Below are 23,514 nucleotides of genomic sequence, written 5' to 3' on the forward strand. Positions count from 1 at the left end.
GGCTATGAACAGGGTATAATTATTAGTTAACTGTAACTAAAATATCTAGCCCTAGATTGGAAAACTCCTAACGCTTAGAACTATTCTGTACAATAAGAAATATGGAAATGGTTAATACTTAACTTTTTCCAGTAACAAATTGATTATACATTTTATTAAGGACATATTTCATGTGGCGTTGCTGTCAGAATAGAAGCACAGCGTGCACATGAATCTTCAGGAATTATTTTACTTGCACAAGAACTTATTTTCTTTGTGTTATTCTAATTTGATGAATGCCCTCGATTGCAATATGAGGGAAAACATTTCAAAAAGAACTTTAGAGAATTTTGTGGGAAATGCACATTTAATTTTCTCATTGCTATTTTTAATATTGATTTCAAAGTGTGTTGCATGTTTATAGTGTCTGGCATATTCTGCAAAGAAATGTTTAAAACTCGTTGTAAATGATGTGTTTGTTCTAAATTGTTAGGCTTTCTAATTATTTTGTAGTTGACTTTTGGTACTTGTGGGTCTTTCCGTTTCTTAAAATCAGAGTTTGTTGCTCTATGCCTGAAGGAAAAATCATTACTAACAATATATAGTTCAAACATATCTGGCGGTAAGTCTTTGACTGTTTTTTTGTCCAAAATGTTATTTAAGCTAATAAGCAAGAAAACTTGCATTGAACCATTTTACAAATTATGTTCCTCAATTCACTGAAAATATTCATACATACAGAAAACTGAAAACATGCAAGTATTTTCACAATATTGGTATTCAATAATGTGACAAAATCAAAACTCATTCATTGAAACAAACAGCTAGAGCTTGATTTAATTCTTTATAATAAGAAATAACTTTATAATAAGAAATAGCAAAGATTTTTTTCAATTGCAAGTTTATAAAAATTGCATTGTAACACATACCTTGCCTTATATAAGCTTCATCACTTGGTATTCACCAATAGTAACCTTGTGATGGTGTGTTACAGTTCATTGAGTGAGTTACTTTTGGCAACAAGCACTTGTCACATGCTTGTTTTGGTCTGGAGCTATGGTTAGTGATAGTGGAGGCTGTGATTCCCGTACCGTCACGTGCTGACCAGGAATTTTTCTCACTCTTACTGCCTTCCATTGGTATACGTTGAACAAATTTGTAGGTTGCAACACGTGTAGCTGTTTTATAAATGCACGTTACCATCAAGTTCTGTGGCGGGCCTCTTTCCTTTCTGGCTCAGAGTCAGGATGCAATCCACTGCACCATAAAATCTACATCCATTACCTTGCATACAAACATACAAATCATTTTCTAAAATCCCTCCATACTGATGGAATGTTTTTGGAACCATAACACGAAAACTGTGTATAATCAAACTTTCGTTCATATAATCTGAATCCATGTTAAATGAACATCTGCAAAAGGACACTGTCAATTTATTCCGGTGATGGGGACATCAAGGGATTGATTCTCCCATCCCGATGTGCTGATTTTTTTTTAGTGCAGGAGGCAGGGAGAAATCGCATGTGGGCTGATTAGTGGGATTCGCACATGCATTCCCGATGTGCACGCATCTCGGCACAGTCAGGACCACGCTAGAAACTGGCAGGAACAGCAATCTATTAATGTAATTTAACTGTAATTATCGGGCCTGGGACTGAAGTCTCCAGGCCCGCTAGCATTCTCCCAGCCCATCAGTGCAACTTCACTCCAGCGGGGGTTCGGACTAGCTCCCCACTTTCAGGGAACTAGCGAGAGACCCCACTGGAGTGAAGGGGGGCGCATTCGGGGCTTCTAAAGAGCAAAGTGCCCACGTCCAGGGAGCACTTTGGCACTGCCCACCAGGCATCGAGCAGTGCCAAGCGGATGGAGCCTAGGAGCAGGCTTAGGGGTGATTGGTGGGATGGTGCTCCTTTTACCACTCTGCATTGGGATCGATCAGGGTGGAGGGAGGCCAGCAATTGGGGGGCAAAGATCTGCCAGGAGATGGGGGTGTCTGCCTCCTGTGGAATGGAAGGTGGGGGTGGGGGTCTGGAGACCAGGGTCTTCCTGGGGGTGGGGGAGGGTTGGTGCTGGCCCTGGAATGCTTGTGGGGGCTGCATTTGGGCTGTGGCAGTGTCGGGAGAGGCAGCACTGCAGGGGACCTACGCTGGCCATTGAGCTGGCCAGCAAACCGCAGGCTGACTGTGCATGCGCAGTGGCCCTGGAGTGCTCCAGGGGTTGGTGCTGGGGCCTCAGCTATTACCATTTATATAGATGATCTGGAGGAGGGAACCGAGTGTATGGTGTCAAAATTTGCTGATGACACCAAGATTGGTGGAACGGCAAATTGCGCAGAGGGTGTGGAGAGTCTGCAGAAGGATCTAGATAGGCTGGGCGAATGGGCCAGGAACTGGCAAATGGAATTTAATGTTGGCAAGTGCGAGGTGGTCCACTTTTGTAGGAATAATGATGGGAAGGACTATTACTAACGTGGCGAAAAACTGCAGCAGGCGACGGTGCAGAGGGACCTCGGGGTCCTTGTGCATGAGTCGCAAAAACCCAGCCTGCAGGTGCAGCAGGTGGTCAGGAAGGCTAATGGGATGCTGGCCTTCATAGCGAGGGGGATTGAATATAAAAGTAGGGAGGTCTTGCTGCGGCTATATAGGGCATTGGTGAGGCTGCAGCTGGAGTACTGTGTGCAGTTTTGGTCGCCGTACTTATGCAAGGATATTTTGGCCTTGGAGGGAGTGCAGAGGAGGTTTACTAGGCTGATACCGGAGTTGAGGGGGTTGAGCTATGAGGAGAGACTGAATAAACTAGGCTTGTACTCATTGGAGTTTAGAAGAATAAGGGGAGATCTCATTGAGACGTATAAGATGATGAATGGGATGGATGAGATAGAGGTGGAGAGGCTCTTCCCGCTCAGAAAGGACAGTAGGACTAGGGGGCACAGCCTCAAGATAAAGGGGGGGTGGTTTAGAACAGAGTTGAGGAGGAACTTCTTCACTCAAAGGGTGGTGAATCTCTGGAATTCTCTGCCCATTGAGGTGGTGGAGGCTGCCTCGCTAAATATTTTTAAGACGCGGGTTGATGGGTTTTTGATAAGCGAGGGGATTAAGGGTTGTGGGGAGAGGGCGAGAATGTGGAACTGAGACACGACAGATCAGCCATGATCTTATTGAAGGGAGGGGCTGGATGGCCTACTCCTCCTATTTCTTATGTTCTTATGATAGGGTAGAGGTAGAGAGATTCTTCCCACTCAAAGGACAGCAGGACTAGAGGGCACAGCCTCAAGATAAGGGGGGGACAGTTTAGAACGGAGTTGAGGAGAAACTTCTTCACTCAAAGGGTGGTGAATCTCTGGAATTCTCTGCCTGTTGATGTGGTGGAGGCTACCTCGCTAAGTATATTTAAGACATGGGTAGATAGCTTTTTGGTAGGCAAGGGAATTAAGGGTTATGGGGAGAAAGCGGGAAAGTGGAACTGAGCCACTTCAGATCAGCCATGAACTTATTGAATGGCGGCGCAGGCTCGAAGGGCTAGATGGCCTACTCCTGCTCCTATTTCTTATGTTCTTACACTCTAGGGCATCAACTACAATGACTGTCACCATCGTTTTGCGACTTTTGTATAGAACACTACAGCACAAACAGGCTCTTCGGCCCACATATCTTGCTACCCATCTTTTTTAGGGTTAATGGCTGCTTTGAATCATAGAACCCTACCATGCAGAAAGAGGCCCTTCGGCCCATCAAGTGTGCACTGACCACAATTCCACCCAGGCCCTACCCCCACATCCCTACATATTTTACCTCTAACCTACACATCTGTTTGTTTTCCTATTGTTTGTTTCAGTTATCTTAATCGCATTGACGTTAATTGTTAAACGTCATCTACTGGAATCTGTCTTTGAAAGCTAGAGTGTAATTAAATTATAAAGGAAGTATTGTTTTAATGTGCAGTGTTATCTCAGCCATTTCTATCTTGAATACTTCATCAAATGATCAAAGAATTCTTATATTCCTTTATTCATATCTGGTCAATCTTAAACGTTAACCATTAAAATCTCTCCAGTATTGAAAAAAATACTTGCATAGTGTTATTTGAGAAAACCCTTTGTCTATGATTAGCTTGATTAGTGTCTTCTGGGAATTTTTTGAGAGATTGATTTCGGCTTAAATTGGAATCCTTACATGGAGTATTAATTAAAATAATACAAAAGCTGTATATACCTCTTGCAGTGCAAGGTGGCAAAGATTGATTGTAAATAACAATCCAAGGTTTCCATGTCACTGTATATCAAATTCGAAATAGGTTTATGGCAATGGTTCCTTGGAGTTTTTAAAGAGTTGCATTTTTGTTTACTAGCATGGGTAGAACATTTATATATGCAAACCTGATTTTCTGAATAATGTAATTTTCTGCTACTGCAAATGGAAATGGCAGAGTTGTGGATAATTTCGAAGCTTTGAGTCCACAGCACTGCCCACAGATCCAGAGTGACAAATATTATACTATCAATAAAAATCAAAGTTACAAAGATGAGAATATTTTCCTGAGAGTTGTGCAACTTTGGAATACTGCCACAGAAGGTGGGGTCATTTAAATTTTTTAAGGTAGAGATAGATTCTTGTTGAGAAATGGAATAGGTGGTTATTGGATGTAGATGGGAATGTGGAATTCGAAACCCAGATCAGCCATGATCTCATTAAATAGCGGTGCATACTCAAGGGGCCAAATGGGCTATTTCTCCTGCCCTGTATGTACCACTAACAGTACTGGATTCTTGTACTTGATTGATATATATGCATTTTATTTTGTCAACACTTGCCAGTTGTAGTGTTTAGAATAATGTTCACTTTCCAATCTTTGGTGTTCAGCAAAATTTTGTGGTACAGTAGAAAGAAATCTGGAATTGAACATAATCTAAACTTGATTGCTATGAGCAGTAGTTCATTTTAAATTCTAAAGCAATGCTTCCCAAACTTCTGTACATTGTGACCCCATTTTAACACTCAAAAATTGCCTCAATTCTAAAGCATGGGTGAGTTGGGAGTGCACAAAAGCTGTCACAGAGCAATGAATGCAGCGAGAGATGCATGGCTTTTTCAGCTAGATTTGGAGACACTGATGGAGCCTTGGAGAAAACTCTCTTAGGATGTGCCATTTCTTTCACCAGAGTCTTCATTGCCACATTTGCCATTGCTGCTGCAGGGCTTGTGCATGATTTTGGGATCCCAGTTGTAAAATAAGTTTTTCGTCTCCTCAACCACTAATCACCACACAATACCTCTTCAATGTTGTGGTTCCTTTTGGTACGTACTGTTTTTCACAGAGGCAGAACAGAAAATCTGCCAACGCTTTTTTGAGCTGATCAATAGGGGGTGAATACGAGCAATCTCTGGGAAATTAATGTACTCGAGCTGATTTTCCTCCCTTTAATCTGGGCTTCACCACTCAAATGCCTTCTCTGATTAGCTTGGAAGTCAAAATACTGTAGATCAAATATTCCATTTCCTTTTCATCAAAGAACATTTTAATAAAATTGTTTTACTTCATTTCCATGTTTTGTACTTTGAAACTGTTGGTTCTTAAATTGCCTTATCCAATTGGTATGATTCATCTAAATAAATATATGAACCTTAGTTCACTAAGTATGTAATACATTATCAGTGGATTATTTTTGCTCAATCTAAGTTACTGTAAAATTGCAACACAATTTATCTTTCTTGTTGCTGGCTAAATCTTGATGATGCTACATGTATCTGGTCAAGATTGTTAATTATGGAAGAGACTTTGAAATATGGATGCTGAGTGTAAAATATCCTCAGAGGGAAATTCTGGAACATCAATTCTCTTTCCTTCCCACTTTTCTTTTTCCCTGTTGCACCACTGTTTTCCACCAAATTCCCTTATCCTCTCTTGCTAATATGCTAGCAATCTAATGAACAAAACAGAGCCCATAACTAAACCTGATGGCATGAAAAAATTGTAGAGATCAGTGAATCCCAATAGTATTGAAAGAAAGGGACATAGGAATTTGAACTTAAAATTCAATATGGGAAACAGATGTGTATATTTCATTGTGGGAAATTTTTAAATTGATCAAGTATTTATAAAACTAAATTGGCAAATAATACTTGTGTTAACTAAGAGCAAGGCACTGACCATCTTTGATAAGAGTGTGTCCAACCATCATCTCGGCGCTCAACAACAGTATTAAATCCACAATCGTCAACGTAAGAATATAAGAAATAGGAGCAGGAAAAGGTCATTCAACCTTGAGTCTACTCCGCCATTCAGTGTATTCATGGCTGATCTACTTCACCATTTTCCTGTAATATCCTACTATCCCTTGATGTTTTTAAAATGTAGAAATCTACCTATTTCCGTCTTGAACATACTTAACTGAGCCCTTGGGGACAGAAATTCCAAAAATCCACCATCCTTTGAGTGAAGAAATTCATCCTCATCTCTGTCGTAAATGTCTTGCCCCTTATTCTGAACCATACTTTCTGGTTCCTCCTGCATCGACTCTGTGGAGCCACTTAAAAGCATTCTGTATGTTTGAATGAGATCACCTCTCATTCTTAACTCCAGAGAATTAAGATCTAGTTTATTTAATCTTGCCTCAGAACAATATTCCTGTCCTTCAAATTAGTTTGGTGATCCTTTGTTGCACTCCCTCAATGGCAAGTGTATTTTTCCTTGGGCAAGGAGACCAAAACTATGCACACTCCTCTCTAGATGTGGTTTCACCAAGATCTTCAATATCCTGGGTGTCATCATTGACGAGAAACTTACTTAACCAACCACATCAGTATTTTGTCTACAGTAGTGGATCAGAAGTTGGGTATTTGATATTGATTAACTTGCCACTTGACTTTCCAGACTGATCCATTATCTATAAGGCACATGTCAGCCTTGTGATGGCATACTTCCCAGATGTCTGTACAACTACAGCTCCAACACAAGTCAGGACCTTCCAGGACAAAGCAGCCCACTTAACCTCACATCCCATCCACAACCTTAAATATTCGCTCCCTCTACTACTGGAGGACCATGTCGGCATTGTGTATCATCTAGAAGAAACACTATGCGCTGCTATGGCTTCCTCAGCAGCACTTTCCAAACCCATTGGGTGGGATTTTACACACTGTAAAATTTCACCCGAGGTCAACGGACCTTCCCATTGTTTGCCCCTTGGCTGCTCTGATTCCCATGGTGGGCAGGGTGGTAAAATTCCTGCCATTGTCTCTATTGCCTAGAAGGAAAAGAGCAGCAGGCACATGGGAGCAACACCTAGTGCAAATACTCCTCCAAGTCTCGCACTGTTAACTTGGATGTATATCTCTCAATTCCAGCATGATCACTGAGCCAACATTCTGGAACTCCCTCCTTCACTGCACTTCACTGACTGCCATCTTCTCTAAGGCAATTAACAATGGACAATAAATGCTGGCATTGCCAGCAATTCCACATCCATGTACTAATTTTTTAAAAATGAAGTAATGTAAATTGCAACATGTAATCTTGTTGTTATGCTTTCTCAGAAAAAAAATTGAACTTTGAATGTGTTTTATTAGCCTGGCTCAGCAGTATTCTCTTGCCTCCGTGTAAGAAGGTTTGAGAGTGCAAGTCCACTTTGGGGTATGAACTAGGTTAATACCTTTTTAGAAACATGAAGGAACAGCAGAGAGCTGTTTGTCAGAAGATCTGTTAAGCTAAGATGCCATTTGCCATTTTACTTCGATATAAAAGATCCCATCGTATCTTTTGAAGAAGAGCAGTGAATTTTTCTGATCTCCTATCATTTATCCTACACAATAATCACTAAAAGCAGAATAACTGGTCAATTATGTTGAGCGTTTTTGTTGGGTCCTTGCTATGCCCAAATTATTTACTGGTTCGTTTATTTAATATTAAAATAATACATTCACTGTGAGGATTTCCTGAGAATATGAATGATGGATAAAGCATTGACAGATCCCTAATAACTAGTTAATGAATAATGAACATAGTTTTACTTGACAATGTTTCTAGCACCAGATTGATTGTTGCCCTAGAGAACATTCCACCATACTGATGGAACTCAGTTAATGCAGGAAGTTTCATGTTTTATGCAAACATCTTCAGATATAGTCAATTAGTTTTTGCTTAATTTTTTTACCATGTTTATTTTGATGGACTGCATATTTACTGACTTCTTTCAGCACCTGCCTATGATCTGTTGATCCCATAGCATTAATTGTACATTAAGAAATGTATTCACTAAATTTGTGCTTTGTCATATAAAAAAGCTTATTGAATCATAGAATGGTTAAAGCATAGAAGGCAGCTGTATGATCTGCCAAGTCTCTGGGCAGCTCGCTGCAAGATCAATTCAGGCCTACTCATCTGCTGTTTTTTCCCACCAGTCCTGCAGGTCTTTTCTCTTCGGGTATTTATACAGTTTTGTTTTGAAAGCAAAATCTGAAACTACCTTTCCCACTCTCAGGCAGTGCTTTCCAGATCTTAGCCACCTGCTATGTTGGAAAAAGGCTTTTCCTTGTGCTGTTTTGTCTTCCAGTTCTTGACTCTACAGCCAGTAGGAGCAGTTTCTACCTGTCTATTTTGTCCTGACACTTCATGATTATGAACAAGAGATAATTAAATAAACATTCAAAGGAAATACTAAAGGTTCTTGGGATAATGCAGAGAATGAATTAAATTGAGATACAGTATGAGGCCAACACCAACTTGGAGCAAGCTGTTGTATCATTGTGTTTTGGTTACAATGTACTTTAAAATTTTCTCGGGCTAATTGATTGACCTTCTAATTTTTCAGATGTCTCAGAGCATGTCCTCTGTATCTTCCAGACATTCTGACAAAATAGCTATTCGAGAGTAAGTATGTTCTATTTATTTAAAGCAAATTGTTAGATATTAATTGGTATATTTTGTGATTATATGTATACATTAATTTACAGTGTATGGATATAGCTACATAAAGAGAAACTGAGATACACAACTGATGATGGATTAAGTTGGGCAGGTACTGAATTGTAAGAATGTTTTCTTCTTAGTTCCACCCCCCCATACTGCCCACTCCCCAAAAACAATCCTTAAAATACTGGCCCAGATTTTTATAGTCAACCGTGAATGATTATTTCTCCTTGCCCACAGACTTTCAATGGATTTTTAACTGGAACTGGCATTTTTGGAAATCTAAGAGAGTGTAGCACCCTCTCTGCAGAGCAGTTGAGTACCTGGGTGACCAAGATATGCAATTCTATATCTGCTTAAACCATTAGATTAAAGAATTCTTAATGAAGTTAAACAAAAACATATGGCTTATTTGTCTTTATAAGCAGAGAATTTCAGTAAAGCAAAATGATCGTGCCAAAATTTTGTAGTTCACTACTTGTTCAGCAGGTGTTGTGAACATCGAGACACCAAATATCAGGAAAGGTGTAAAAGCATTAGAAGGGGTGCAGAGGAGATTTGCAGAGGATCACATAGTACATATGACATTTGGCCCAACCAGTGCATGCTGGTGTTTATGCTCCATTTGTGCCACTTCCAAATTCTGTCACAAAACCAAGTTGTTTTTCCTTTTAATACTTGTTTGGCATCCCTTTTAATGCATCCACACTATTCACTTCAACTACTTATCGTGATGGTGAGTTCTGCATTCTTCCCACTCAAATTTCTTCTGAACTACAGATTGCATTTCTTGGTGACTATGTTATGTTAATGTCGTCTAGTTACACTCTTCCCCACAAGTAAAAATTTTCTCTCTCTATCCACTTGATCAAAATCCTTCATAATTTTAAAGGCCTCTATTAGATCACCCCTCAATCTTTTTGCAAACAGAATAGAAAGCCAGCCTGTTAAGTTTCCTGAAATGTGTACCCATGCATTTTTTTGATATCCTTGTGAATCATCTCTGCACTCACTCTAACGCCTATATATCTTTTCATAATAAGGCAACTGAAATAGCTAGTCAAGATCTAAGTATATTCTCACCTAGGTCTGAAATGGGTTATAGTATGCCTTCCTTACTTGTAATTCTATTCAAGGTTTGTATGTAGGTTTGTAAGGATGATTACTTCGATGAGGGGCCTCTTGTATGTTGGTAAAGTTATGCCTGTTCTCTTGGAACAGAGTTAGGAGGTGACCTCATAAGGATTTTCAAGATGATGAAAGCTTTTAATAGAGTAAATAGGTGTAACAAATTCTCCATGTGGATCAATAACTACACAACATGGATTCAAAATCATCGGCGAGAGATCTAGAGGGGAGGTGAGAAATTTTTCTTGTGGGATTAAAAGCAAGTGATAGATGAAAAGAAGTTTACTAAAATTATATTTTTTAAAAAACTCAAGATTTAAAACCTGAAGGAATAGGACGTCACACTTGTAAGAATCAAGTTTCAGTGCTGAAAGGTGGTTTGGCAGTAATTGAAACTTATTACAGTTAAAATTTACTTGCGCATGAATTGATGAATCCCAACCCTTGGCAATATATTTAGTGGGAATATATTTAGTGGGAATATATTTAGTGGGAATATATTTAGTGGGAATATATTTAGTGGGAATATATTTAGTGGGAATATATTTAGTGGGAATATATCATGCATCCCAACTTCATTCTGCCTCATATCTTTCAATAGGAGCTCTCTGGGTGGAATACTAGTTTTTTTATGTAGTTGTAGTGCATTTTGAACAGCAACTTCATGATTTCCTCATGTAACTGTGTAAGCACAGTCACCAGAAGTTGCCATCCATTTTACTCTTTAAGAACAGTGAGCAGTGATTTTTTTTTTGTTTTTTGGTGTGGATTTTTTTTGGGATTGCTGGATAGCTACTGTATTAAAAATATTGGACAATCCCTAGCTGGTGAATCTCGAACCAGGGAACACAATCTAAGAATAAGGGGCAGGGCCATTTAAGGCTGACATGAGGGAATTTCTTCATTTGGAGGGTTGATTCTTTGGAATTCTCTACCATAGAACGCATTGGAAGTTCATTTATTGAGCATGTTCAAAACAGAAATAAAGAATTCCTAATTTTGTCCTGCAGATTACTGACAGATTATTTCCCTCATTTTTGATTATCCTTCACAAGATAATGGAAAATGGAATAAGATCCTCCTGATCAGATGGATAAGGGGATTGGGGTTTCCATATTATCTCACTTTGAATGCTATTGAAACTATTTAACTTGATCAGTTCTCTAGTCAGCCTCTAGATGGAGTGGCTCACTTCAACATAAGAGAACCTGTCTGCAATCTTATCTGCTGTGGCTTTGAAAATTAGGAAAAGTTAGGTCACAAGGTATCACTTAGATTTGTTTCATTCATCCAATTACATCAGGAAAACATTTTGCTTAAAGTTGAAACAAGATCACATTTAAAACATCTGTGGAGAGTACAGACAAGTTGATGCTTCAGAAGTAATCCTTCATGAGAACTGAAGAAGTTTAAAATTAATATTGACAAATAATGTAAAAATTTACTTTGCGTGTGATTGTTGCAATCTTAATTTGCCCAATTAGCATTAAAATAAAATTTAGTGGCTGACCTAGTTGTGCTTTTAAAAAAAAAGGCTTTTTTCATTATCATTTGTTACAAAAATCAGGTCTGATAACATTCTGATCATTGCACAACAGAGTGTAGTACCTGTTCTTTATCTGAAATGAAAAAGGACTATTTGTCCCTTTACAAAATCTTTGAATCCCAACAATATGATCACTCTTCCTGCAAGATCAAAGTCTGAAATTTTGATCATTGATAAGATATCTTGAGCACCTTCTGAACTAACGTACAATCTAACCCTGGGGAAATGAAGGTCCAGATCTTCCAGTCAGAGACCTGAGGTACCTCCCAAAGCTGTGTCACCAGACCCTTCAGAAGTCCCAGTGCAGTGACTCTGTGAAAATTACCTGGGATGTTTGAACTTCCAATAGGCAATCCCCCTACTTCTCTGGACCTTCCAGAAACATCTCAATGAGATAGAGAATTTAAATAGTTCCCATTAACTGGTTAGTTACCTAGGAAATGTTAATTAAGATTAATCCAACACCTGTGTAATTGCACAACTGAGCTCCCAATCACTCACTGATCTCCTGACACTAATTGATTAGCCCCACCAACCACCCTCCCCCTGCCTTCAAAATGATGTGATGAGCCCTGCCGCCTGACTACCTCCTCTGACCTGACCTAGTTCCTCACTGACCTAACCCTTCTGTTGCATTTCAAAGAAGCTTTGAGACATTTACTCTCTTACTTTACTCTCTTTCTGGATTTTCAGAAGGCGTTTGATAAGGTACCTCACAAGAGGTTACTGCAGAAGGTCAGAGGACATGGAGTTGGGGGTAGGGTGTTAGCGTGGATAGAGGATTGGTTGTCAAATAGGAGGCAGAGAGTGGGGGTCAATGGGTGCTATTCGGATTGGCGGTTGGTGACTAGTGGGGTGCCCCAGGGGTCGGTGCTGGGGCCTCAGCTATTTACCATTTATATAGATGATCTGGAGGAGGGAACCGAGTGTAGGGTGTCGAAATTTGCTGATGACACCAAGATTGGGGGAAAGGCAAATTGTGCGGAGGGTGTGGAGAGTCTGCAGAAGGATCTAGATAGGCTGGGTGAATGGGCCAGGAAATGGCAAATGGAATTTAATGTTGGCAAGTGTGAGGTGGTCCACTTTGGTAGGAAGAATGGTAGGAAGGACTATTACTTACGTGGCGAAAAACTGCAGCAGGCGACGGTGCAGAGGGACCTCGGGGTCCTTGTGCATGAGTCGCAAAAACCCAGCCTGCAGGTGCAGCAGGTGGTCAGGAAGGCGAATGGGATGCTGGCCTTCATAGCGAGGGGGATTGAATATAAAAGTAGGGAGGTCTTGCTGCAGCTGTATAGGGCATTGGTGAGGCCGCAGCTGGAGTACTGTGTGCAGTTTTGGGCGCCGCACCTGCGCAAGGATATTTTGGCCTTGGAGGGAGTGCAGAGGAGGTTTACTAGGCTGATACCGGAGTTGAGGGGGTTGAGCTATGAGGAGAGGCTGAATAAACTAGGCTTGTACTCGTTAGAGTTTAGAAGAATGAGGGGAGATCTCATTGAGACGTATAAGATGATGAATGGGATGGATAGGATAGAGGTGGAAAGACTCTTCCCGCTCAAAAAAGACAGTAGGACTAGGGGGCACAGCCTCAAGATAAAGGGGGGGCAGTTCAGAACGGAGTTGAGGAGGAACTTCTTCACTCAAAGGGTGGTGAATCTCTGGAATTCTCTGCCCGTTGAAGTGGTGGAGGCTGCCTCGCTAAATATTTTTAAGAAGCGGGTTGATGGGTTTTTGATAAGAGAGGGGATTAAGGGTTATGGGGAGAGGGCGGGAAAGTGGAACTGAGCCACGACAGATCAGCCATGATCTTATTGAATGGCGGGGCAGGCTCGAAGGGCCAGATGGCCTACTCCTGCTCCTATTTCTTACGTTCTTACGTTCTTACGTTCTTACTTAACAGAACATGGTAGCTAATGCAGTAAAATGCAAGCGTTATTTCTGTTCCCTCTGAGGGCAGCATGGTGGCACACAACACCAGGGATCTGAGTTCAATTCCGGCTTTGGGTCATTGTGCAGAGTCTGCACGTTCTCCATGTGTCTGCAGGGGTTTCCTCTGGGTGCTCCAGTTTCCTCCGACGGTCCGAAAGTCATGTGGTTAGGTGCATTGGCCATGCTAAATTCTCCCTCGCCATACCGGAACAAGCACTGGAGTGTGATGACTAGGGGACTTTCACAGTAACTTCCTTGCTGCTTATGTAAGCCTATTTGTGATTACTAAACAAACTTTTAACTTCTAAAATTTTTCCTGCACTGACTGAGCTCCCCCATCAGCAGATTGCCCTGAAAAATCAGAGGAAGTTAATTTTGTGCTGCTTTGATTAGGGTCAGAAGTAGGGGTTCCAATCCTGTATGAAAGATCAGAGCCTAGCACGCTCACCAAAGCAGGCTCTGATTCACATTTGCAGATTCTTTAGCCACGCCATCCTCAATCTGCTTCTATAAATGGTATCTGTTACTATCTCAAAAATGCATTTTTTTTGTGGTATTTTCTTCATTTAGCAAAGTTGCCAACTTTTATTAGAATCTATTTGAAACTTACAGGTTCCTTTGGGTAGGATACAGTAGATGTGGATAAGATGTTCCCTGTGGCTGGTGAACCTAGAACGTGGAACCAGGGGACAGTCTCAGAATAAGGGACAGGCCGTTTAAGGCTGACATGAGGGAATTTCTTCATTCAGAGATGGTAATTCTTTGGAATTTTCTACCACAAGAGGGCTATAGAAGTTCATTCATCGATTTCTGTCTTGAACATGATCAATATATTTCTGGATATTAATGATATCGAGAGATATGGGGATAGTGGAGAAAAATGGTCCGGGAGGTAAATGATAAGCCATTACCTGTTTGAATAGCAGACAGGCTCAATGAGTCGAATAGCCTACTCCTGCTCCTCTTTCTTTTCATAAAAGCTTTGCTAATCCATTTTCAAGTTCAAGCATAGTTTTCCGCTCCCCTTCAATCAGACTTTCTGCACGTCTGTTGTTTCTACTTCAATTCAAATGATGGTCATTTATTCAATATAGAATTTTCTTTTCCCTAAATGGCCCCAGATACCTCGATCATTCTCATCCCCTCAACCCTGCAGTCGCATATGACTGTATAAATTTTCCTATACCCTGCCAAACTCCTTGTATGGAAAACAGTGCAGAGATTACCACTCTTGATGCTTTTTTAAAAACGCTACTGATTTCCATAAACTACCTCTGCAGTACCCCATGATGTTCTGCTAACCTATGCTGCTTTGTTCCAGTGGTGACCAGGGTGGATAATTGTTCTGTCTCCCTTTCTGGAAGTTTTTCATTATGTCACTTGATGTTGATCGTGGCACTTGGGGAGGCAACATATTATCAAATCTGCTGTTGCCATTAAAATAAAAATTATACTTGCTTCCCTGACACCAGAAGCCCTCTTTACCTCTTTTAACTAACTTGTTGGCCTTATGGAAGATACCTTGCTCCACTGTGCCACAATGCTGGTTAGGATTACCCTTCATTGAATTACTGCTCACCTAATTTCTCCAATATACACCGAGTTCAGTTTCCTGCATGTGTGAAAATAGTTTTTCTTCCACAGAATATGGTCTTGCGCTTTTCTCTTTTTTTACACAATCCCTTTTGTTCATGAAATAGAAATGTGCTGCCTATGATTATAACTGAAGATTCGTTATGGCCTATTTCGCACACTCTGCATCTATTCTGCTAGCTCTCTGCATTTCTGTTCCTCTGCGTACAGCTTAGAAATATAGATAACTTGAAATCATAGAAACCCTACAGTATAGAAAGAGGCCATTCGGCCCATTGAGTCTACACTGACCACAATCCTACCCAGGCCCTACCCCCACATATTTTACCCACTAATCCCTCTAACCTACGCATCTCGGAACACTAAGGGGCAATTTTAAGCATGGCCAATCGATCTAACCCGCACATCTTTGGACTGTGGGAGGAAACCGGAGCACCTGGAGGAAACCCATGCAGACACGAGGAGAATGTGCAAACTCCACACAGGCAGTGACCCAAGCTGGGAATCGAACCCAGGTCCCTGGAGCTGTGAAGCAGCAGTGCTAACCACTGTGCTACCGTGCCACCCACACATAGTGTTAGATTAAACTTCCATCAGTACTAAAGTTCTGCATGATTTCAGATTTCCCTTACTCAACCCAAATATTAATGACTATGTTATGATGCTGGTCCAGATATCCAAGTTTTTGGTAAGATCAGCTTTAGGGACCAACAATGTTTTGTTTAAAGTGAACAAAGTTTGAGATTGAAGACACTTGCTAAAAGAGTAAGGCCACAAGAATCCACGGATTTTGAATAAACAAAAATAGACTTTATAAGGTCAGAAAGACAAAGAAATTACCCAACACAAAGCAGTTGATTGCCTGATGTTCTCCTGAGCCCTCTTGGCTCTGCCAACTGCAGCCTTTTTCTGTTGGGGGTGTCTTTCCTCTTAACTGGGACTTGTCTCTTCCTTTCCCTGCACCACCACCACCGCCCCCCCCCCACCCCCCCTTCTCTTTGGGATCTATCCCTTTCTGGTCTTTATGACCCCTGTCAGGGACTCCTCTTGGTTGTTGAGCTCCTCTCCCCATTTTTGTGCCAACTCATCGGGCCCATCCTTGGCCCAGAGGACTACTAGTATTGGATTGTGCATGCACTTCCCACTCCCAGCCTACACATACACACAACTGCCAAGGCCTGTTGGGACTTTGGAGTTGCTGGCCCCAACAGCATGAGAACGCAAGTCTGGATCTCAACAACAGAAAAGAATTTCTCCCTAAATGCACTTGAATACTCAGCTTAAATAAGAATTAAATACTGTCCAAAGATGAACTACTTCTAAAGCCAAGCTATATGCTTCCTTGTTTTTCACATTCCATTGTCCTGTTGTAACCCAAGATATATTGCAGTAAATATATCATCTAAAGGTTGCTGCTTATTTTCTACTGACCTAGGGTAATAAAACTTAAGTAAACACCGACACAGTGCTGCACTTCAGTCTGACATCAGACCTAAGTACCTGTTGTAGAAGCAGCTTCTGCAGTTTTATCCATAATAGAGAAACTGGCTGTAGGGGATTTTGAAGAAATGATCAAGTCAGGTTTGGTCCCAGTAGAGAAATAGGTTGTTTGCCCCATAGGTTTGTGGTGTTTATGCTGCTCATGAGCTTCCACCCTCAGCTCTTACTTTCAACATGTCCTTCTATCTCTTTTGCTTGTTTATCTAATTTCCTCTTAATTGGATTTATACTGTACACTTCAGCTATTCCATTTTGTAGCAAGTAGCGCATTCTAAACACTAAATAACCTAGATAAAGGAGTTTCTTGAATTCCCCAATTTATCTGTCTTGGACTCGGTGGCTAGTTGTCCTTGTACTTCTGTGAAATGCGTTGGATCATTGATCTATGTTAAAAATAGTATGATCAAAATATTTGAGATTCCCCAAGAAATTTAATTGACCAAAATTGGCAAAATTAATCTTTAATGAGAAGGAACTGGCAACTAACAAAAGGGATACCAGAGGTCTTCTATAAGAATATAAATAGTAAAAAGATAAGAGGAGAAATTAGGCTGATTTTTAAGGCCCAAAAAAGGGATTATGTGGCTAAGGTGTTAAATGAATCCTTTTCATCCATCTTTACCAAAGAAAATGCTTCCCAGGCAATGGTGAAAGAAGAGGTACTTCAGGTAGTAGAAGTGTCTTAAATTGGTAAGGAGAAGGCATTGAGTAGGTTGTCCGAAAGCTGATAAAGCATCAGGACTGATTGAATGCATCCAAGGATATTGAGAGAAATGAGAGTGGAAATTGCATCAGCACCGATTATAGTTTTCTAATCTTCCGTGGAGTCAGGATGATTCCAGATGACTGGAGAATTACAAGTGTTTACTCCCTTGTTCAAAAAAGGGTGCAAAGATAAGCCTAGCAACTATAGGCTACTCAGTTGAACTTCAATGATGGGGAAGCTTCTGGAAATAATAATTTGAGACAAAATTAATAGTCGCTTGAGAAATTGCGGGGTAATTAAGACAGCATGGATTTGTTAAAGGCAAACCATGTTGAATTAACTTGCTTAAGTTTTTTGATGAGGGTAACAGGGGTTGTTAATGCTGCTGTTGTGGTGTTTGAGCTTCCAAAAGGCCATTTGATAATATGTTGCATGGCAGACTTGAGTACATTTAGAGCTCATGGACTAAAAGGGACAGTAGGAACATGGATACAAAATGAATTAAATAATCGGAAACAAAGTAGTCATGAACAGTTGCTTGTCAGACTGGAGTAAAGATTATAGAGGAGTTCCTCAATGAGCAGAGTTCATATAATCACCTAGACCTTGATGTACAAAGCAAAATTTGTGGATGATCCAAAACTTTGAATAATTTGTGAACTGTAAGGAGGGTAGTTTAGAACTTCAAAAGCATATACTGGTTAGTGGAAAGGGTGGACAAGTAGCAGATGAAATTTAATGTGAAGTGTGAAGTGATTCATTTTGGTAGGAAGAATGCAGAGAGACATCATGAAATAAGGGTACAATTCTAAAGTGTGGAATGAAGGAGCAGAGGGCCCTGGATAATGTGTATAAATTATTGAAGACAGCAGGATTGGTTGAGAGGTTAATAAAGCATATAGCATCCTGAGCTTTATCAATAGGGGTATAGAGTAGAAAAGTGAAGTAGTTATGTTAAACCCATGTAAAACACTAGTTCAGCCTCAGCTACAATATTGCACTCTGTTCTGGACACCATAGTTTAGGAAGGATGTGAAGGCATTGGAGAATTCAATTGAATTTTGAACTCCTGTACACCATTCTTTGGCAAGAATATAATTTAAGTGTACTGACATATTTTGAACTTTATTGAGTGATCAGTAGTATTCAAATTTACCATTGATATCTTATCACTTTTTCTTACAGTTTCCAAGTTGGGGATTTAGTGCTTATTATCTTGGATGAACGTCATGATAACTACGTTCTGTTCACTGTTGGCCCAACACTTTACTTCCTGCATTCAGAGTCATTGGGAGCATTGGATCTTAAACCAGGTGAGCAAGTACTGTTTTGAATAGAAGTATAAAATTGTTGCTTGCTTTGAAATTTGGTATTCTTGCACCTGTCCTGATGAGTATAAAACAAAAACCTTCTGCAGCTGGTCTTTTGCTACAAAATGATTTATGTTTGACATGGCTAAAGCCTCAACAGTTCAATACTAGATTATTTAAATTCTTACGTGGGGGGAGAATAATATTCTTTTAGTGTATTGGCGTTTGACCTCATGATATTTGTCCTTCTTGCTTTTGCATGTGAACAGTAGAGGGCTTGTCACTTAAGTGCACGTCAGTTGTTTCCATATCATTAGCAACAGTCAACAAATGGTGTAATTATTTACTTTTTTCAGCAACTCATTCTATTCACATTGTGGACACCTTGAATATGAAATGTAGGAAAAACAGATAAATAACTAAAGTGTGGTTGGTACCCATATTTTAAAGTTTTGTGATTTTCGGATTGAAACCTTTCAATTTAAAAAGTCTGCAGGTATTTCCTAATTAAGTATTTGACAGACATTAGGTGGACAAGTTCTGAGATCTTGCCCTAATGCTAGTTATTACTGAATAATTTTCTCTACTTGTCACTGGGCAGATTGAGTGCAGGTAAATGGTTTACATATTGCTTGAAGAGACATGAGATCAAAATTTATCATCTTGCATTCAGGACAGACCGCAAGAATGCAAAATTTCAAAGGATAGCAACAATTTAGACTGGGTGAAAGTGTAATCGTAGAGACATAAAAGCAGGAGTAGGCCATTTGGCTGTTCAAGCCTGCTCCACCGTTGATTTTGATCATGGCTGATCATCGAGTTCAATATCATGATTCCACCCCCCCCACCACCCGTATCCCTTGATCTTTTTAATAGATCATTTGTTGACAAGTTGACTAGTCAAAGCATTGCCATGGAAGATGCTTCAATGAAAAAGTAACAATACAACTAGTATTTCCTATTAATGGGATGTTACTGTCAAGCCACAAAAAAAATTCTACCTACCACACAAAGTAATGTGGTATATGAATTTCAGTCCCGGTGTAATGCCAGATATGTAGGCCATACATCCCAATGACTAGTGGATCATACTAAACAGCACATTCCTTTGACTGTTCACAATAGGCAGAATACTTTGCATATTTACATAAGAACATAAGAAATAGGAGCAGGAGTAGGCCATCTAGCCCTTCGAGCCTGCCCCGCCATTCAATAAGATCATGGCTGATCTGTTGTGGCTCAGTTCCACTTTCCCGCCCTCTCCCCATAACCCTTAATCCCCTCTCTTATCAAGAACCCATCAACCCGCTTCTTAAAAATATTTAGCGAGGCAGCCTCCACCACTTCAACGGGCAGAGAATTCCAGAGATTCACCACCCTTTGAGTGAAGAAGTTCCTCCTCAACTCCGTTCTAAACCGCCTCCCCTTTATCTTGAGGCTGTGCCCCCTAGTCCTACTGTCTTTTTTGAGCGGGAAGAGTCTCTCCACCTCTATCCTATCCATCCCATTCATCATCTTATACGTCTCAATGAGATCTCCCCTCATTCTTCTAAACTCTAACGAGTACAAGCCTAGTTTATTCAGCCTCTCCTCATAGCTCAATCCCCTCAACTCCGGTATCAGCCTAGTAAACCTCCTCTGCACTCCCTCCAGGGCCAAAATATCCTTGCGCAGGTGCGGCGCCCAAAACTGCACACAGTACTCCAGCTGCGGCCTCACCAATGCCCTATACAGCTGCAGCAAGACCTCCCTACTTTTATATTCAATCCCCCTCGCTATGAAGGCCAGCATCCCATTCGCCTTCCTGACCACCTGCTGCACCTGCAAGCTGGGTTTTTGCGACTCATGCACAAGGACCCCGAGGTCCCTCTGCACCGTCGCCTGCTGCAGTTTTTCGCCACGTAAGTAATAGTCCTTCCTACCATTCTTCCTACCAAAGTGGACCACCGCACACTTGCCAACGTTAAATTCCATTTGCCATTTCCTGGCCCATTCGCCCAGCCTATCTAGATCCTTCTGCAGACTCTCCGCACCCTCCGCACAATTTGCCTTTCCCCCAATCTTGGTGTCATCAGCAAATTTCGACACCCTGCACTCGGTTCCCTCCTCCAGATCATCTATATAAATGGTAAATTAGCTGAGGCCCCAGCACCGACCCCTGGGGCACCCCACTAGTCACCAACCGCCAATCCGAATAGCACCCATTGACCCCCACTCTCTGCCTCCTATTTGACAACCAATCCTCTATCCACGCTAACACCCTACCCCCAACTCCATGTCCCCTGACCTTCTGCAATAACCTCTTGTGAGGTAACAGTCTCTGCTTATAAAACTTAGAACATAATGTCAGACATTAGATTTGATTTTATGATGGGATTGTTCAGCATGATCTGTCTGAAATGTGCCAAGAATTATACGAACAACCAATTAAGATTCAGTTAAACTTGCAATGTGACTCGTTCATACACAATAAAAGCGTGCCTACTTATAGGTAGGGTGAAGGAGGCATGTCCAGGTAGTGCACCTGTTGTGAATTAAGCAAAAGTTTGGACAATGTTCTCTCATGCATTCTCCGTGATAATGCCTGAGTTAGTTTACCAATCAATCAGTACTGTTTCATGCAGTACAAATTGTTGCTGCTTTTGAACTTTGGTATTTTTGCATCTGTCCTGATGAGTGCAGGACAAAAAAACTTCAATAGCTAGTCTCTTTTTCTTGTCAGCAGTACCATGCTACTATGTGACCATATGACTTGTCATGGCTGAAGCCTCAACAATTCATTACAGGATTATGTAAATTCACCCACTCATCGATATGTTGATCATCTTTATGGGACAGGTTTTATGGGAGATGGGGGTGTGGTAGTACAGTGGGTGAGGATCAGTGGTAAACTCAGTGTTTAACCTTAGTCTCCCCCAAACTGACCACAATTTCAGAATGTCAATCATGTGAACAAGAAATAGGAGCAGGGATAGACCGTATGTCCCACTGAGCCTATTCTACCCTTCAGTATAATAAAGGCTGATCTTGGATGAATATGTGGAGCAGGCATTTTCCTCCCTGCTCCCCATATACCCTAATTTCCTAAGACACCAGAAATCTGTCAAGCTCGTCTTGAAGATATTCACTGATGGACATCCACAACCCTCCTGAGGTAGAGAATTCCAAAGATTCACAACGCAACTCTTTGCGTAAAATAATTCCTCGTCATTTCAACCCTAAATGATTGGTCTCTTATGAGGAGAGAGTGCCGCAGGGATCGGTGCTGGGGCCTCAGCTATTTACCATTTATATAGACGATGTGGAGGAGGAGGCTGAGTGTAGAGTGACTCAATTTGCTGATGACACAAAGGTGAGTGGAAAAGCAAATTGCGTGGAGGGTGTGGAAAGTCTGCAGAGAGATCTGGGCAAGGACCTGGCAGATGGAGTATAATGTTAGCAGGTGTGAGGTTATCCACTTTGGCAGAAATAATAGGAGGGATTATTATTTAAAAGGCGAAAAGCTGCAGCATGCTACGGTGCAGAGGGACCTGGGGGTCCTTGTGCATGAGTCGCAAAAACCCAGTCTGCAGGTGCAGCAGGTGATCAAGAAGACGAATGGAATGTTGGCCTTTATTGCAAGGGGGTTAGAATATGAAAGTAGGGAAGTCTTGCTGCAACTGTACAGGGCACTGGTGAGGCCGCAGCTGGAGTACTGTGTGCAGTTTTGGTCACCACACTTGCGAAAGGATATATTGGCCTTGGAGGGAGTGCAGAGGAGGTTCACTAGGCTGATACCGGAAATGAAGGGGTTGGACAATGAAGAGAGACTAAATAGACTGGGTCTGTACTCGTTGGAGGGGGGATCTTATAGAGACGTATTAGATAATGAAGCGAATGGATAGAGTAGAGGTAGAGAGATTCTTCCCGCTCAGAAAGGACAGCAGGACTCGAGGGCACAGCCTCAAGATAAGGGGGGGTGCAGTTTCGATCGGAGTTGAGGAGGAACTTCTTCACTCAAAGGGTGGTGAATCTCTGGAATTCTCTGCCCGTTGAAGTGGTGGAGGCTACCTCGCTAAATATATTTAAGTCACGGGTAGATAGGTTTTTGATAGACAAGGGAATTAAGGGTTATGGGGAGAGAGCGGGAGAGTGGAACTGATCCACTTCAGATCAGCCATGATCTTATTGAATGGTGGGGCAGGCTCGAAGGGCTAGATGGCCTACTCCTGCTCCTATTTCTTATGCTTTTATGTGTCTCCATGTTTTAGCTAGTAGAAAAATCTCTCAATAGTTACCCTATGAAATTCCCTGGGATCTTTGTAGTTTGGAAGCAAGAAAGGTGATTTCTTTGAAACCTAGAGAGATAAAAACCCAATTTAATTGACTCATAGGATAAACCTGTCATCCAGGGATCAATCTAGTTGTACTGCTTCCAATTCAAGTATATCCTTTCTTAAATCTGGAGACCAAAACGGCACACAGTTTTCCAAATATGGTCTTGTCAAAACGCTGTACAACTATAGCAAGACCTTTTTATTCTTGTTTCCCAGTCTTCTTGCAATAAAAGCCAACATGTCATTTGCTTTCCTAATTGCTTGCCGTACCTGCAAATTAACTTGGTGTTCCTTGTACCAACATACCTAAATCACTTTGAACCTCAACACTTGCATTTCCATACCTTTTAACTAATATTCTGCTTTTCTATTACAAACAGAGTAAATAACTTCTCTACATTACACTTCATCTGTCATCTTGTTGCCCACACAGTTAAGTTGTTTATTTCTCTCTGTAGCCTCTGTGTCCTCCCTACAGTTTACTTGTAAAAACATAACCAGTACATCCACTAGCTTTGCAGCCATCTCTTTTAGAACCCAAAGGTGTAGGCCATCAAGTCCTGGGGATTTGTGGACTTAATCGTTCATGTTGAGGCTCGAACA

General features: G+C 41.1%; 1 protein-coding gene across 2 annotated transcripts in view; it reads left to right on the forward strand.

Annotated features, from left to right (window-relative positions):
* The window catches only part of rb1cc1 (RB1-inducible coiled-coil 1), a 166,746-nt gene that overhangs the window by 123,876 nt on the left and 19,356 nt on the right, over window positions 1–23,514 (forward strand). For both annotated transcript variants that reach the window (XM_080194232.1, XM_080194233.1), the window contains 2 exons: window positions 8,789–8,847; window positions 18,471–18,598. In XM_080194232.1, coding sequence (XP_080050358.1) covers window positions 8,789–8,847; window positions 18,471–18,598 — 187 coding nt within the window. The remainder of the gene's footprint in view (window positions 1–8,788; window positions 8,848–18,470; window positions 18,599–23,514) is intronic.

Source organism: Carcharhinus amblyrhynchos, chromosome 8, assembly GCF_965287045.1.
Source record: "Carcharhinus amblyrhynchos chromosome 8, sCarAmb.v2.hapA, whole genome shotgun sequence".
Classification (NCBI taxonomy): Eukaryota; Metazoa; Chordata; class Chondrichthyes; order Carcharhiniformes; family Carcharhinidae; genus Carcharhinus; species Carcharhinus amblyrhynchos.